Source organism: Onychostoma macrolepis, chromosome 01 (genome assembly GCF_012432095.1).
Source record: "Onychostoma macrolepis isolate SWU-2019 chromosome 01, ASM1243209v1, whole genome shotgun sequence".
In the NCBI taxonomy this organism is placed as follows: domain Eukaryota; kingdom Metazoa; phylum Chordata; class Actinopteri; order Cypriniformes; family Cyprinidae; genus Onychostoma; species Onychostoma macrolepis.
In genome coordinates, this window is record NC_081155.1 from 15181280 (window position 1) to 15200074 (window position 18795).

The 18795-nt window shown below is 37.6% G+C and overlaps 1 protein-coding gene across 6 annotated transcripts in view; it reads right to left on the reverse strand.

Moving 5' to 3' along the window:
- sorcs3a (sortilin related VPS10 domain containing receptor 3a) overlaps positions 1-18795 on the reverse strand; it is a 244706-nt gene that overhangs the window by 132118 nt on the left and 93793 nt on the right. The window contains exon 1 of one of the 6 annotated variants that reach the window (XM_058771086.1): positions 13390-13441. The exons of the other annotated variants lie outside the window; for them this stretch is intronic. Coding sequence (XP_058627069.1) covers positions 13390-13394 — 5 coding nt within the window. The 5' untranslated portion in view covers positions 13395-13441. Of the gene's footprint in view, positions 1-13389; positions 13442-18795 lie in introns of those variants that run through there. 6 annotated transcript variants of the gene reach the window in all.

Here is an 18795-nt window from a genome sequence, read left to right on the forward strand (position 1 = left end):
TATGATGACTATGAAAATCCATTCTGCTAAGCCGCACACCACAGACGAGACAAGGAGAGGAGAGAGAGTGAAATAGGTGGGCGGAGACATGACGGATGTGTTTGCTATCACGGTGTCCGAGGAAAAGGCAGCAAATAAAATTTTCATAATCTGAATTTCATCAGCGAGCTCATCTTTGTGAGAGGAGAGCTTTTGTACTTGCTGTCATTGTGTTTAATTCTGGAGAACTAAAAATAATACTTCTACCTGCATTAAAACTAAAAAAATATTACTAATTTTAATGAAAAACAACAACAAAAATATTATTAATAATAATAATGTAAAAAGACTTCATATGCTTTAATAGCGCTAATAGTTTTAAAACTAAAATTATTGAAAATAATTAATTGAATTAAATCTGTGGCTGTGTATGAAACAAAAACTCCAATAAATAAAAAAATAAAACTATTTATAGAAATATTTTTAAAAAGTAATGTCATAAGCAAATAATAAAATTACTAACACCTAAACCTAAAATTAAAATGAAAACTGATAGATAAATAAATAAATAATGAAAATGAAAACTGAAAAGCTAATTCAAAATATTAATAAATACTATAATATAATAATAAAAGACACTTTACTAAATACAGTCAAAAAGATTGTATTACATTTAACAAAAATTTAAGCTTATTGCTAAGAAGAAAATACCTGCACATTACAACAATAAATTATTATAATTTACAGTGTTTTCAGTAACAATACAAAAAAAATATATAATAAAAAAAAAAAATATATATATATATATATATATATATATGTATTTATGCTGGGTAACAATTAACACCCAAAGCGCTTTACAATCATGTGGGGGGAGGGTCTCTCCTCAACCACCACCAGTGTGCAGCATCCACCTGAACGATGCGACGGCAGCCACAGGACAATGGCGCCAGTACGCTCACCACACACCAGCTACAGGTGGAGAGAAGAGAGTGTCATAGAGCCAATCAAGTGGATGGGGATTATTGGGAAGCCATGATTGACAAGGGCCAGTGGAGGGAATTTGGCCAGAACACCGGGGTTACACCCCTACTCTTTACGATGAGTGTCATGGGATTTGTAATGACCACAGAGAGTCAGTACCTCGGTTTAATGTCTCATCTGAAAGACGGTGCTTTTTTACAGTATAGTGTCCCCGTCACTATACTGGGGCGTTAGGACCCACACAGACTGCAGGGTGAGCACCCCTTGCTGGTCTCACTAACACCTCTTCCAGCAGCAACCTAGTTTTCCCAGGAAGTCTCCCATCCAGGTACTGACCAGGCTCAGCCCTGCTTAGCTTCCATGGGCAACCGGTCTTGGGCTGCAGGGTGAAATGGCTGTGTATATATGACTGACAGACTGCAAAGCTTTGAGTTAAAAAATGTTGTTTGTGTTCTACTGAAGAAACAAAGTCTTCTACATCTTGGATAAGCAGATAAACATCAAATTTTCATTTTTGGGTGAACTATCCCTTTAACTACCTTTCATATTACTCTTGTTTTCAGTTATGTATACTTTATATAATATTTAATGTTACATTTTGTATTGTTTAATTGCATTAGTTTAGTATTGTGTGCTAATATGTTTATTTGGCTGTGTTCATGTCAGTGTTAAACTTCCTCACTGGAGCCGCACACATACAAGTCCCAAAGGAAGAAATACACACACTGAAGTCACTCCACAAATTGAGTCCTAATTCAGTCTATTACAATTGTTTGCTCTGTGCTCATATGCTTATTTTGGCAGTCTGTGACAGCAGATCGGAGAGAAAAGTCATAGGTGGTCGTTTAGTCTGTCACCCAAAACAGTCGGCAGGAGTGACACCCTCGACCGAAATCGAGTCGGCTAGCGGGACGCTGCCTCCAGCAATTTCCTCGCGAAAGTGCGACAAAGACAAACGTATGTCCTCACACACACAAATGCGTTTTCAATCTGGCACAAGTATACACCTTTCAATTTCCTCTCAGACACACGGCAGAGACAATCACACACACGCTCACACAATTCAGGCCTCAGGCAGACTGTCGGCGGCAGCGTCTCTGCTCTAATAACAGAGCTCATTGAAGCATAATTGAAAATGACTTTGGAGAATTGCCACATTAAAGGAGCATGGTGGATATCTGCAGGTGTTGAGGAGAATTGTGTTCAGGAAAAATAGACTGAGAGAGAGAGAGAAAAAGAGATGAAAGCGGTGGAGGGGTTTCCCGACAGACGACGAGGAGAAGTCAAATGCGGAAAAGGAGGGAAGAACGGGACAGAATAGAAAGTGGATAAATAATAGAACTCCACTATTTACATTTATAGATGGCCCGCAATCTGCGAGGACGTTTCCGTCATGCTCTAAAGGTGACCTCAGGAAATGAGACACATCTTTCAGGACAGAGATGGGGAGAAGAGGAGAAACAATGACGCATGGATCGCAAAAGCAGCAGTTCGCCTGCAGATGTGCATTTGCGGGTGTTTCGGAGGGGTTGTCTAACATGAATGTCGAAGTGAAGCTCTTCACGCTGACAACATGAAGGTCAGAGTGCTCCACAAACAAAACACTAAAACAGGGACAAAAATAATACAAAAAAGGAGCACAGAAATGGGTCAGAACGTACATCCTTATTCACTACAAGCAGAAGTAAACTCACTACAGGTCGTGACCCTTACCCTAGAGTCTGGAAAAGACCAATTAAATATCATTTGAAAATAATGAAATGCTCATTTAGGGCAAAGATCACGCTGGTTGCATAATAAAAGTCCCATGCTGCCTGAATTCAACACCACACTCTGTATGGTTCAAAGGTCTGGGCCAGTTTCTTGACTTGTAGGTCAAAACGCCTAGCAGAGGTAAGTCTCTCACAGCCAGAGCTTTGAATTATGGGATAACATGATACGGTCGGATCCACATTACAGCTTATTCCTGCCAAGAAACACCTACTTAGACTGGAAAAGAGCGTCTTGACTAAGCATAGCTTGTTGTATTTCTACATGCAGTTTAGGGCAATGGTTATCTGAAATGGGTAACATGCACATTGTGTATTTTGCTCAATACTTGGAAGAGAAAAACAAGCACACTATACAATTTTGCTTGTGAATAACTAGTTTACTTACACACTACCAAGTCCTCAAACCAAGCTCTTAGTATCTCACAGATTTCTTGATAAAATTTGCTCTACATCCATGGTACCTAGTCAACTGACTTTCCTGGAGAACTGATGAAAAATCCCTTATTGTGTGCTTATTCTGGAAGCTGCGTAATACCAGCCAATCAGATTAGAGTTTGCCAGGTTAATTCTGGTGTCTGAGGCTGAGACTTGCGAAGAAACAAAAATCAATACAGTATAGTGAAGCTATTCTTCTGCTATGATTTTGACTCGGTATAAGTCAAGTATCAATATTTTAAACCATTATCATCACTGTTATTATTCGGCATTGATCGAGCATTGTTTTGATTTTTAGGTAGGTTAAATTACATAAAAAAAATCAATTGCTGCTTATTTAATAGTGTAATAATGTTTTAAAGTGAAATTGATCATATGTTCATCTGGTTTATTCAGTAATACAGATAAAAAGGTGCAATGTGCAAAACAATGCATTATTTGCACGCAATGCATTAAAAACTTATAAACTTCATGAATGCATAAAACCTTACTTCACTAAAGAACTGATCAATATATCACAATACTTATATCGCAGAAAGAAATGAATGCAATACGGTGTGAGCTGAGGGCTCTGATAGGTTGAACTGTGGTAATATAAGTTAAAAATATAAGTAAATTTGGTTTGTGACATTTCCACAAAATCCACATATATTCACTATTAATAATAGTGAATATATATATTTTAAAAATCTTATTTTTAAGTTAAAATAAGGGGGAAAATAGACACACACACACACACACACACAAACACAAACGCAACACGACTACAACTTAACATCTTTCTCAACCGCTCAACTTGTCAAGCATGCAGAAATCCTCTGTAGACCCTTCTTTTCTCTCAATGATCTTCAAGAAAGCTTTTATGCTCAGAAATGAATCTTTAAAATAAAAGAAGTATAAAAGTTTGACATTTCCACAAGGCACTATTACTCTTGCATGAGGACTGAGACGTTCCCTGGTTGCAGCTGAAAGGACAAACATTGGTTGCGCACACACAATGCAGATGCTAGCAAGGGAACTAAATGCGGATCAGACTGTGGTCAATTCAGGATCATCTCCGGCCTGTCAACATCCAAGACATGGAGCTGGGAAGAGAAAGACAATGAGCTCCCTGTCTTTTGTGTAATCCAATTCTGGCTTCTGTTTTCTGGGTAACTCTTAAAGCACAGCACAGAGAGCAGATCTGAATACGGAGAGAAGAGGGATGTGTCCATCACTGATGCACAGACATGGACGTATCCTCTCAGGACAGTGGGACTGATATAAGGTGACATCTTCAGGTCATGAGAATTCAGGTCTGTGAAAGTGTAAATGCTTGTTTCTGACTTTATATCTAGAAAGTGGGGCATGAGGACGGACAGCGGAAAGGAACAAGAGAATGCTTTCATATGGGGTGACCTGTGAGATTTTAGGACCCTGGGCAGGACTGTAAGACTGGTTGACTGTACGTACACTACCAGTTTGGAATAGTTCCATTATATTTATGTTTTTGAAATAAGCCTCTTATGCTCACCGAGGCTCTTTTTATTTGATGAAAAATACAATAAATAACTGATGGCAAAGCTGAAATTTCAACAAACACTACTCTAGTCTTCAATGTCACATGATCCTTCAGAAATCATTCTAAATAAAAACCATTTTGGCTAGTAGTGTGTATCAGTAAGTCTTAAAGAAGAAAAGGGAAGATGGCCCCTTCGGGAACAGTGAAAATTTGTTTAGAGATGAATTTATCTTGTATGATGATGCTCATCCAATACATTATTAAAATAAATAAATGAAACATTTGATAATTTAGCAGAAATAGCACAAAATCTTACCCTACCAATAACTTAAATGCATGCAATCTGACAGTTTAGTTGAATAATTGAATAAAGACCAATCAAACAGCAACCCAGACATTAATCTGACTTACATGATATAATTCTATGAATCATATATAGCCCAAAATGTTTAATTCATGATAGTAAACTATGAATCCAGATTAAATGGTTCCATTTATTTGGGATTTGGTTTATGATGAATAATGAATGTGCTTGAAACGTACAGTTAATTCATGAAATTATTAAATAACTAAATGAATTATAATAATTACTAAATATTAAAACTATCAGCAACAACATGGCACTTTTCACATTGGCACTTGGCACATTTGGAATTCTCTGTCCTTGAACAGAATAAAAGTGAGCAGTGAGGTTTTTCGTTGTTTTTTGTTTTTTCCCAAAATCCTCTCCACTTCTCACTTCCTGTGAGCCCATTATACCTCATCACATACATGCAGTATTCACAAGAACGATTTAACAACAACAAAAGATGCAACATGCCAAGCCCTAATGGAAAACAAGCTTTCATTACAGTTGATGAGACTTTCTGCTAGCAAACAAGACTATATTGCTTTGACAGAAAGAATGAGAAAGAGAAAGCAAGAGAGAGAAAGAGAAAACTGATTTTTTTCGTCTTCTGTCTGTGACACCTAAATCATTCAGCAAATGAGCAGCACCCCAATTCTATTGTTTCTTTATGGCTCCTTTCCTCATACCCAGTCTTTGGGAGGTAGAATAGAAGAGCAGACTCCAATATTAGGACTTTTATTTCCTCTCTCCTTCCTTTCTCCTGGCATTTCTTCCATTTTCAAGGGGTGTGTTTGATAGTATGTTCATACAGACTCTCACATCCTCCTTAAAACTTGCCAGTGTGTTTCAAAGGAGTCAAGAGTCTGGTTGGTGTTGGAAAGGCATAGCTCTGCAAAAGAACCACCCTCCAAGTACAACTGAAAGTTTTTATTTGCATCCCTTCATTCTTTTTTCAGTGCTTTTCCCCAGTTATCTGTTTCTTTCTCCCCCAATTAGAAGCTTTAGATCCAATCAGCCTGAACTTATAACAGTGGAAAGAAATATCGCTCCAAACTCTTTTGGAAAGTTTCCTCTCCATTGTGAAGATGTGCAGCCCATCCCGCTGTCAGAGTTTTAAAACAACGAGATGCTTTTCAGAAAGACATTAGTTTAGTGGTTCTATTTACGGTTTTAACCATTTAAGTTTGTTTTGATTGTGCAAATTGTTGTCAAATGTTCCATTATCTTTATGCATTAGATGTTCATTATTTTACTTATTGATAGTTTAAAAGTAATTGAAGTAAATTTGTTAAATCGGTTTTGTTAATGAGTTTAAGTGCATGCAGAATTAAGGGAGTAGGATTTGCATTAAGCGAAGTTCATTCTAGGACTCGGCATCTTAAAAAACTCCAAACTTTTAAACTTCATTGTGCAACATTTATGCTCTGGAGATGATTAATACTTCACACTGTATGGATTGTTGAGGAGAGATTTACATGTACTTTTCTAAGTGATCAAACTCACAGTTTTGACCTAGTGTAGCAGAGGCCAGCGGGTAAGTGCTGTGCAGGTAAAACCTCAGTGTGGGAGGCGTACTAATTATACGCCAGAGACCGCGGTTCGAATCCCACTTGGAGTGGAGTAATTAGGACCGCAACATTGGTGCCGTGACCCGGATGGGAGTGAGGTTTAGGGGAGTGAGTATATCAGAGGCCAGCGGGTAAGTGCTGTGCAGGTAAAACCTCATTCCCCTGATCTCAAGAGGTGCTCTAACGACTGATGCTAGAGGCCGTGGCCTTTAACCTCCTTGTTAGAGCACCCGCCTCCCACGCCGGAGACCACGGTTCGAATCCTGCTCGGAGCAGGGCGAGTAGGACCGCAACAAGAAACAGTCAAACAAAAGCAAAACAAAACAAAACAGACACACATAAACAGTTGGGACTCTTTTGACTATAGTGCCAGTGAGTAACCACCTAATAACCTTCAAGAACAACTTAGAAAACACCCCAAACACCCTACTAATAACAAAGATGGGTGCCGAAAATATTTTATTAGCAATCCAACATTGCATTTATGGGTTTGTTCTAATTCCAAAGTATTTAAGTGTACAGTGATAATATTCTTAGTATGTGTGGCCAACTGAAAACAAGATGTCCTCCGAGTGTCATGACAAAACCAAAGCACTATTTAGTTTGCACAGAAACACAAACCAAAGCCTAAAACATAATGCTACTTTTTTTTGCAGCCCTGCAAGCGCTTGCATTTCAATCTAGATAAATATATGTATACAAGAATATCAGCAAAACCGATACTAGATGAATGGAAACTAATTATACTTCTTTTAGTGCTCTGCAAGAGCACATGCAGCTCAAAGGTTTCAAACCATGGCAACTGTGCATGCTTTCATTTTCTGACGGTTCTGGTGTGAATTGGTCTAAACAACCTGCTCTGTATAGCAGCCAGTGCTGAGAAGTCAGTTGCTTATTTTCCTGACATGCTAACTTTAAACATTAAAAAACAGCTATGAAACCAGATTTCTCATCAACGGAGCACTCAGTTCAGCTCTGGAGACAAGCACAATATGACATGTGTCATTATAATAAATAATTGGGGCCGTGATAAAAGGAAAATGAGACCTTTAAACCTACAGTCTTTACATTGACAGAGATTATCTGTCAAGTATATGTCTCTATTCCTCTATTAAGTGTATTTTCCTTAAAATGAAAGACCCTTGGGGCTGCTAAAGCAGGACAGGGAACGGTCTGACTCCCATTTCTGACACATCTGGCGTGTTGATGGGATTTTAATTTGATTACAGCAAACATAACAAGTACCTCTGAGGCTGCTTCTGAAACTAGAAAACCGCTCGCAAATCCAGTCTAGTGAGCACATGCTGATGGCGGTGATGATATTCTCAATTTATTATTATGACAGACACTAAATTAGAGTTGGCTCCAGGATATAAGGGGAAGTCCCACCAGAGTGTAATTAAAAAGGTAAGAATATCAATAATAAAAAAAAAAAAAAATAGAGTGTGGTAAATGACCTTCTGAATAATAATCGTTAGTGATTTATGATCGTCGTCAGAAAGCACGGAGAGGGGGCGAAGCAGGAGCCCACAGAATTTTCATAAATCTTATATATATTAAATCTGGAATCATAATCCTGAGGTTTATGAGCTATGTTGAGGTGTGGTCAAATATAGCAACTCGAGTTCATAATAATAATATAGATAGATAGATAGATGGATGGATGGATAGATAGATAGATAGATAGATAGATAGATAGATAGATAGATAGATAGATAGATAGATAGATAGATAGATAGATAGATAGATAGATAGATAGATAGATAGATAGAGATCATATTTATTTACTTCACAAAAGTCAAGATTTCAGATATGTATGTTTTATTTTAAGGTCAGAAGAGTTTAAAAAATTATTGTCTGGCACACTGCAATACAAATGTCTGTCTCGTCTGATCGGAGTGCATTGTTTGGAAGCCTAGCATATGTCAATTCCATAAAGCCACAAAGATCGTAAAAACATCTAGACAATTTTTTCCCCTAATAAGAGATGGCACAAAGAGAATCCCTGGGGAAAATGAACATTGGCAAAGTTCTTGTTTTTCTTCTCGCTGAGAGGTAAGTTCTGACTTCTTTAAAAGGTCAGGGACATCAGGTAAGTCCTGCTTCGAAAGGTCTGACTGGTGTTGCACGCGCTGACCTGTGAAATATCAACTCTATATAGGACCTGCCGCTGCCAAAATGATGCAATTTGAAAGTCTGTCAGCGGTCACCCTTGCATGACCCCCCTAGGCAGCAATGTCAGATGGAAGCATGCAATGGAGATTGGTGGTCCAGAAGCAACTATATGCAGTTTTAGAGCAGCAGGTATATCAGATCATGTTATGTTTGAATAGAATTATCGCTGAGTTCTGTTCACACTCACACAGTGCAAATATCGATGCTAATACTTGAAGAACAATCACTCTATTCACATAATCTTGAATATACAGTCATTTCTAATATTTCCTGCACCATTATGAAGACATACATTGGTCAAACTGAAGATACTTTCATTGAACAAAACAGGTGTCATTTGTATCTTTCATACACACAGTTTATAAACAAATAAGTAAAAATTGAGCAACCATCATATTTGTCTGCTTTTACAGGAATAAACAACTCCAGAAAAATAAATAAATAAATAAAAAGCATAAAAAAACTGCCTGATTGGTACTTAAACATATTCTCCATAATGATCTTTAAAGGTGCTGGGTAATGTTTTTGACTGTACTAAAGCATAAAAATGCTGTAACGTTTGTAGATATTTATAAAACATGCTCAGTTCACATATGTGTTACAGCCAGTTATTTATTCTACTTTGAAATGTGTGTTCTGTGTCAGAATTATTTTGATTTGGTCTGTGTGATTCCACATAGTGCAAATTTACCCAATAATATTTCAACACTCTGGGTTGCCAATTGCCAGAAAACACAGCGTACTGCAGCCATGGAAGCCAGCAAAAACAAGTGGGTTAGAAATCAGATTCTACCCAGCCTGAAAAACATTGGCATAAAAAAAAAAAGCAAATTAAAATGCGGATAAATCAATTAATCAACTTGGAGTGTAAGACTCTTTGCCTGCATTGACAATTGTGCTTGTTCCTTGTAGTTCCTCAATCTGGCAACCCACGTGAGTGTTGAGTCTGAAGAAACAACAGAAGATACAATTCTCAAATATTTTGAATTTGGACCGCAGTACCAATTTATTTATTTTCTTCTTCTTTTTTTTTTTTACTGAATGTTTATTGGTTTTTAACAGGAATAACATGCCAAATAACACAAAAAGAAAAAAACACAACAGCATTAAATTTAAAAAGAAATAACAAAATTTTCCAAGTTATGTCTGCCTGGCCAAGATTGCAGTAGCAATTTCAACCGCTAGCTGTTTTACACGCTGCGCCTTCAAATGAATTACTATTCTATTCAAGTGCAACAATGTTTCAGAACTTAAGAGTTCCATTTTGCATCTATTTGTTGCTGATGAATTATAAATAAGGTATTAGGTGTTTCCTCTTCCTCCGAGAACGCAGGACGTTTGCATGAGAAAGAGGTACAGTGCTTTGAGCAAAACAAGTGTCAGTTCTATTACTGGCATCGATATTTCCTTCACATCCACACACAGAGGGGTTCATTCACTTTGAATATTATCTGGAAAAATGACTGATCCGACTCCATTGTTTAAGGTCATGCTGTTCATTAAAACTGACACGCCGTTTCTCAGAGCGATGCTCGTGCCCTGACCTTTCTCAAAAAGTCAACAGCTGTCTAGTTTTCTGCTAGCGGAACTAAACTTCACCAATTGCTCCTTCAAAATCCACCTCCATCTTAATTGAACTTTGATCTCAATTAAGAATGAAGATGTGTGGGCCCTGAAGTATATTATATCATGAAACAGCATCAGTGACCAATGCTAAATGCAGACGCAGAAAGAAAATGGCAATCGACGCCAGGGTTGCGCTTAGATTTGTTGTTAGCCTGTGTAAATGAGCACAGAACTCCCCAGAGGCCTGATTTGTGGAAAACTGAGTATTAGCGAGCCATCATTTTGTCAATACATACTTTCATTGCTGTGGGAGCAGTCATTGTGATGTATTAAAAGTGAGGCTGCACAGAGCTCCAGGGTTTAGCAGGCTAGACTACACAACTGTGTGAGAATTCAGTCTTCGTCATGCCAGTCGGGTTTGTGCTTGTATTTGTGTTACTGTTGATTTGAAGTTGGTAGGCTATTGTGTTTAACTAGCTGTGTTTTTTCTTTCCATCTCCAGTTTATATTTTTCTGCATTTTATCAATTCAAATTACATGCACATCAGTAATAAATAAAATAAAAATAAAACAAAATAAAATAAATTCTGTCCACACAGAAATATGATGATAAATTAGTACTGAGAATGTACAATTATCACTGTATTTACTAGATTGTGAACTTTTTGCTTTCTCTGTGCCTCCAGCTTAATTTTCCTTATTTATTTAATAATGAAACTAAATTAAAATAAAAAAATAAAATAAAATAATGAAATATTTTGTTCTCACAGAAAAATTTGACAAATTACGATTAGAAAATACAATATGTAATTAATACCGTTTAATAAATTATGAATGTTTTATCTCTCTCTCTCTGAGTGCATGCTGAGAGTGAGTGGGCGGAGTTGGCGTGAGAGTGGTGCGGCACGAGTGAGTTTCTGTCTTTTCTTTCTAAAAGTATTTTCCTTTATTATGTCAGTTTTTAAAGGTTTTCCTGAACGTTTTCTAAGGGTTGAGTTGGTGTGTAGAAAAAAAAGTTTTCTGTTAAGTTATACGTTGTGAACGTTGCTTGTCAGCGTTTGCTGGCGAGCCATGGCAGCTGCAACAGCGCCGGCGTTTTCCGAGATGGTCCTCACTGCAGAACACAAGATCCAGGGGGTGTGGGTGGATCTAGATCCAACTCCTCCCACCTTACATTTATCTAAACCTACCCGTCTCCACCCCCTGATCCCTAAACCTACCCATCTCCACCCCTAAACCTACCAATCTCCACCCCCTGGATGTGGATCCAACCCCGCCCCCTGGATCTTTTGTTCTGCAGTGATGGGCTACTGCGTTTTCCGGTGTTCCAGTGAATTCAGTTCCACTGTTTCCCCCTCATAGCGCATGCACAACTTCAGCAGTGTTGCCAAGTGTTGCCGGTTTGCGTAGAGAAACGGCTATGGTTTTGAGTAGCAATTGGGCGAGTTTTGTTGTGAAGACCTGGCAACCCTGATTCAGTACGAAAGTCATGATTTCGCCCAGGCGGAGAGAGTGCTTTTGCTGTCTTTTCGCAAGCAAGCACAAGGTTCATTTCACCATGTGCATTAGACAAGTTGTGATTAAATACATGTATTAATGCATATAATGTCATGTTCAATGTACAAAGTCAGATTTCCCTGCTAATTCTACCTTTTGCCTGTTTTATTAACTGACCTGATGCATTACGATTAGACAGTTAAATTCCTTCATTATTTTGTTCGTACGTCCATTTTATTGTTATTGTTGTTGTTTGTGTGTGTGTGTGTAGTGTATGCGAGTGCACTTTTATGCCTTGTCAAAATAATAACAAATAAACTATATTGCGCTGCACAATGAGTAGTCTATTTTATTATTTTAGGTAGGCTAACTGATGCTCTTGATGATTTTAATGCCATAATTACGTCTACAGGGCTCTCAAGTTATAGAGAAAGTTTGGAGTGAGATTAGGGGAGGGGCCACACAAAGGGGAGGAGCAACTCAAATATTTGCAGCACCCAATTTTTGCTAGCAGTTCAATTTTACCTATTGTTCATAATTGACCAGCACAAATAGAAGTTATAACATTTGGTAAATCTGATGAAAGACAAATTAATTCTAATAAAATAAAAAGATTTATGTATTTAAAAATAGAAATGTATCAAAAATAAAAATAAATTTTGCCTCAAACGAGCCAACTGAACAGCAGTACTCAATGTACATACTGTACACACATACATTACGGTACTTACCCTGAGCATGTATGTCAAACTGTGTGTGTGTGTGTGTGTGTGTGTGAGAGAGAGAGAGAGAGAGAGAGAGAGAGAACACATTTCAGCTTATGTTTATTTTTTTCTGTTGTAAATGTTTATTGCACATTTTGATGCCTGATGACAGGGGTAGAGGACTCCCACATAAAGCACTGTCATGATAATAGCGTTCCATCCAGAGCCAAACTGCTTCTAGTTTTGGTTTTGTTCAAACCCACCATGGAAAACACACCGCATCTGAATTTGGGGAAACCTCAGTGCTTTATATGGGAGCCCCCTACCCCTGTCATCAAGATGTGCAACAAACACAACAGAAAAAAATAAAATCATAAGCTGAAATGTGTTCTCTCTCTCTTTCTCTCACACACACACACACACACACACACACACAGACAGACAGAGAGAGAGCTTGACATACATGTTCAGGACAAGTTCTGTAATGCTACTGTGTGTGTACAGTATGTACATTGAGCACTGCTGTTCAGTTGGCATGTTTGGGGCCAAATTTCTTTGTATTTTTGATCCTTTTTTAAATATGTAAAACCATTTATTTTATTTGGATGAATTTGTCTGTCTTTTATCAGATTCACCAACTGTTATAACATCTCTAGTACTTTCCTTTCAGGAAGCCAAAGCTAAGTTAAAGCTTCTGGTTGCAAAGCAGTTGGAGTTGTTTTTTTTTTTGACTGTATCAATAATACTTCAGCGCGAATTTGGCTATATTCCCCAACATCAGCTCTCACTATCTTTTCACAGGCAAGTGATTTCGTAGAGGAATCTTAAAATCGAAAAAATAAATGAAGGGGTTACTTACAGCATTCATCGGATCTTTCTCTTCCAATTTACACTCCATGTGCGCGCGCATCCATGTTGCTTAGTAACGAACCCGCTTGAGGCAGAATCGCGTAATTTAAACGGAAACAACAACATCCTAATTTCTGATTGGCTGGTAGGTGGCATTTAACTCTATAGTTTAAAAATAATCTGGATCATCACTCTGAGTTACCAACAATAATAAAAGAGACGTGCAATATAATTTATTTGTTATTATTTCAACAAGGCTTAAGTTGTTTGACAGAAACACATTCACCAACAACAATAAAATGGAAATGGGCGTCCGAACAAAAGCATGCCCCTGATGAAGGGATTTATCGTAGCCTATCCTTACACTTCATAATCGGGCAGGCCAAAATTAGAATTATGGACTCTATGTAGCGATCGAACAGGACGTTACGTACATTAATATATGTATTTAATTATAAATTATCTAATGAACATGGTGAAATGAACTTGCAAAAAGACAAAACCGCTGACTCGCTTCGCCGGAGCGAAATCATGACGTCATGATTTTCGTACTGAAGTTGCGCATGCGCTGTGAGGGGGAAACAGGGGAACTGAATTCTCCGGAACACCGGTAATGCAATGTTTCAGCGTATTTCACGGAGGCATGGAATTAAAATCGCGCCGGTGATGAACTGTTCTGTTGAGGAATGTAGTTTGGCGGTAGGAAAGGCCGTCGGGTATGAGAGTATCTTGTCAGCGTCGAGAATGAATAGTGCTGTCGTTGTTTTTCTCGATGCTGTAGAGAAAGTGAACAGTGTGGTTCAAAGCGGGGTAATAATAAAATATACTTTTACCCCAGTAATGCCTTTGGTTCAGCCAGCAAGGAAGATAACACTGTCAAATGTTCCTCCTTTCATAAAAGACGATTTATTATTAGCAGAATTATCGAGGCATGTTAAAATAGTTTCTCAAATGAAAATAATTCCTCTAGGCTGTAAATCATTTCTTTTGAAACATGTTGTATGTTTTAGATGCCAGGTTTACATGATCTTGAAAAGTGAAACAGATGAACTTAGTGTGGCCTTTAAATTTAAGATTGATGGATATGGCTATATTGTCTTTGCATCATCTGAAACAATGAGATGTTTTGGATGTGGACAGGAGGGGCACGTAAGACATGCCTGTCCGGAGAAAACAGATGATGTGGTTGCTGAGGATGGTGGTATAATTGTGGAAGAGCAGGTACAAGATGCAACAAATGGTGAAAAATCAACAGAGCAGGTGGTTGAACAAGTGAATGACACAGAGATAGAAGAGATAGATGGGGGTGGCAGAGAAATTTTAAGTGCTGAATCTAGTAATGTGGTTGAGGCTGCATAGACAGTTTTAGAAGAACAAGGAACGGACAGCGAATTGGGGAACGAAGAGGAGATTTTTAAAACTCTGTCTATTAAAAGGAAAAGGGCAAAGTTAATCATGGGAAGAGCTAGCACCAGTAATGATAAATGTGATGAGAGCGAACAAAGTGCATTAGATGATTCTGACAGAGAGGTAAATGACAATAGAAACAGTGGAAAACAGAGGAGTGATTATTCATTCAGAAAAAACAGGGGTTTTCTGCAAAAGACTAAGAACTTGAAAAAAGTACAAATTGTGGATTTTTTTCCTGATCGGAGAATGTTTATCGAGTCAGTTGGAACACCGATGAAGGGTGAAGGAACTGAACAGTTTACAGTGCAAGAGATTTATAGGCTTAAAAAGTTTGTTGCTAAACTGAGACAAGAGCTACAAACAGAAAATGGTTTTGAAACAACATGAATTTTTGGTTCTTTTTTTTTGGAATGTTTTGTGTTTTATTTTCTTTATAATGGGTGCAGTGAGGGTGGGTTCACACAATATAAATGGTGCAAGAGATATACAGAAAATAATGTTGTTGTTTGAACTAATTAAACAGAAGAACATAGATGTAATGTATGTACAGGAAACTCATAGTGATCGCGAAGAGAATGGGAGGGAGAAGTTTTGTTAACACATATGAGTTCTAATAGATGTGGTGGGGCTCTTTTGTTTTCTAAAAGTTTTGTGCCTGTATCATATCAGGTGGAAGAAGTAATAGCTGGAAGACTTATAATAATACAGGCTGAATTTGAGAAATTTAAGATGCTTTTTATAAATGTTTATGCCCCTACAAATGGTACAGAAAGAGTGCTTTTTCTAGATAGTATAAATACAATTTTACAGAACTGTAAAACTGATGAATATGTGCTGTTGGGTGGAGATTTTAATTGTAAAGAAAATGAATTGTTGGACAGGAATCATGTGGAGCCTCATGCGAATTCAAGTCGAGTACTCCATAAATTAATAGAGACGCACAGTTTATGCGATATATGGAGAGAATTTAATGGTAATGTGAAGCAATATACATGGTCACACACAAGAGAGAATTTTCTTTCCATGGCAAGACTTGATAGATTTTATTGTTTTAAACACCATGTTAATGTTGTAAGAAAATGTGAAATTGTGCCAGTTGGGTTTACTGATCATTCTTTGGTTTTATGCCAGATTTTTATTGCGAATGTTAAGGTTAAAAGTGCTTTTTGGCATTTTAATACATCATTGTTAAGTGATTTGAAATTTAAGGAGGTGTTTTGTTTCTTTTGGAATCAATTTAAGTTGAGAAAGAAATGTTTTAGTGATTTGAGACAATGGTGGGCTTATGGAAAGATTGAAATAAAATTGCTTTGTCAAGTATGCTTTCAATGTTTCTCCAGATATCACACAAGCTATGAAAAAATTGGAATCAGAAATAGTTAATTTACAAGATTTGGCTGATGTTAAAATAGATTCAAGGCAAGTTGAGACATTAAAGTCCAAAAAATCTCTTTTAGAGAATATGCTTGGTATAAAGGCACAAGGAGCTTTGGTAAGGTCAAGGTACCAGAATTTAACTGAAATGGATGCTCCATCCAAATTTTTCTTCAGTCTGGAGAAAAGAAATGGCCAGTGCAGGTATATTCACTCTTTATTGTCTGAAAATGGTCAGGTGTTGACAGAGTCAGACGATATAAGGCGGAGAGCCGTAAGGTTCTATGGCGAACTGTTTAAGAGTGAATATGTAGAAAACAACTTACTATCTGCCAGTTTCTATGAAGGTTTGCCCAATGTTGCTGAAGGTTCAAATGCACAGCTGGAAAGACCATTGTCTAATCAGGAGCTTCTGAATGCCCTCAAAAGTATGGAGGGTGGGAAGTCTCCTGGTATTGATGGACTCCCGGTGGAGTTTTATAAGGAATTTTGGTCTGAGCTTGGTGAGGACCTGTTAAGTGTTCTCAATGAGAGCCTGACAGAAGTTGTTTTGCCTCTGAGTTGTAGAAGAGCGGTTTTAATACTGCTTCCTAAGAAGGGCAATCTGCAGGAAATCAAGAACTGGCGTCCTGTAAGTTTGTTATGTTCTGATATAAAGATTTTATCTAAGGCCTTGGCCAACAGACTGAAGGAAGTAATGGAACAAGTTATTCATTTGGATCAGACATATTGTGTGCCAGGTAGATCAATTTTAGACAATGTTCATCTAATTAGGGATGTTTTGGATGTCTCAGGCTTTTTGGGGGTGGACTTAGGACTTATTTCGATTGACCAGGAAAAAGCTTTTGACAGAATTGAACATCAGTATCTGTGGAAAACTTTGGAGTCTTTTGGTTTTGGGTCAAAATTGATAAGAATGATTCAAGTGTTGTACCATAACATTGAAAGCATGCTGAAAGTCAATGGTGGTGTAAGTGCCCCCTTTAATATTAGTAGGGGTATAAGACAAGGATGTGCATTATCAGGAATGTTATATTCCCTAGCTATTGAACCAATGTTAGCTGAATTAAGGAACAAGATTGTTGGTTTATCATTGCATTGTTCAGATTTACAGCATCAAGTGTCGGCATATGCTGACGATGTTATGGTATTATTTAATAGCCAAAAGGATGTTGATAATTTGGTTTCTGTGGTAAAGGATTTTGGGTTAATTTCATCTGCTCGAGTGAATTGGGAAAAGAGTGATGCTTTGGCAATTGGAAAATGGGAGGAAGGTTTACCAAGGTTACCTGGGCAGATGATATGGAAAAGAGGGGGGTTCAAATATTTGGGAATATTTCTTGGTGATGAAGTTGCACAACAGAAAAACTGGGAGGGAATTGTGGAAAAGGTGGAAGGTAGACTTAAAAAAATGTAGTTGGATCCATCAACAAATGTCTTTTCGAGGAAGATTGCTGGTAATTAATAATTTAGTAGCATCAACATTGTGGCATTGTGTCTTGTATGGATCCACCTACTGGCCTTTTGCCAAAGTTGCAGTCCATTTTAGTTAACTTCTTTTGGGATAAACTACACTAGATACCCCAAAGTGTGCTATATTTGCCAAAAGAGGAAGGTGGGCAGGGTATGGTGCACTTGCAAAGTAGATTATCGACATTTCGCTTACAGTTTATTCAGAAGTTTTTAAACGGATCTGAAGAGCTGGTATGGAGAATGACAGCTAGAATAATTTTGCAAAGGGTGGAAAGTCTTGGTTTGGATGCCGCCCTTTTTTTAATGGATTCAAAGAATATTTGTTTAAATGGACTACCATCTTTTTACCATGGACTTTTTAAAGTCTGGAGACTTTTTTTTGTTGTTCACAGATTGGAAAAAACATGCTCATTGTTCTGGTTGCTTGAAGAACCTTTGGTTAAAGGAGCCAGGTTTGACATAAGGGATGAGAGCATGCTGGGACTCACTCAGATACTGTGCTCCTCTAGAGCGTTGCAACTGAAGCATATAGTGGATGTGGCTGGGACTGAACTGAATAATGTGGATGCAGTGGCCAACTTGTTGGGACAGAGATCAACTCGTCATACTGCAAAGATAATTGACCTTTGGAAAAGAAAATTAACAGAAGAGGATTTGAAGTTGCTAAAGGTTTTAAAGATGGGTCTATAACCTTGGATCGGACAGACCCTTTTCCGAGACTTGGTCTCACACCAGATTTAAAAGATACATCAGGACCTTTATTAGACTTGGAAGAGCTAAAGAATTTGGACTTAAATATGCTGGGGGGGAAACTTCTGTATAAATGTTTTGTGAAAGTGTATAATAAGACATCTTTAGATAAGAGAAATGATACAGTGTGGAGAAGTAAACTTGTTTTATTATAAAGTTTTGTATAAACCACCATTGACAAAACGTGTTGGGGATTTACAGTGGAGGATTTTACATGGGATTGTAGCAGTTAATGCTTTTATTTCTGTTGTTAATCCCACCGTTGATGACAAGTGTATTTTTTGTGGATGTAGAGAAACTGTATTTCATTGTTATTTGGAATGCATAAGATTAATGCCATTGTTTGATCTGTTGAGTAGAGTATTTTTTAAATGTGGAGAAGAATATACGCAACGTAAATTTATTATGG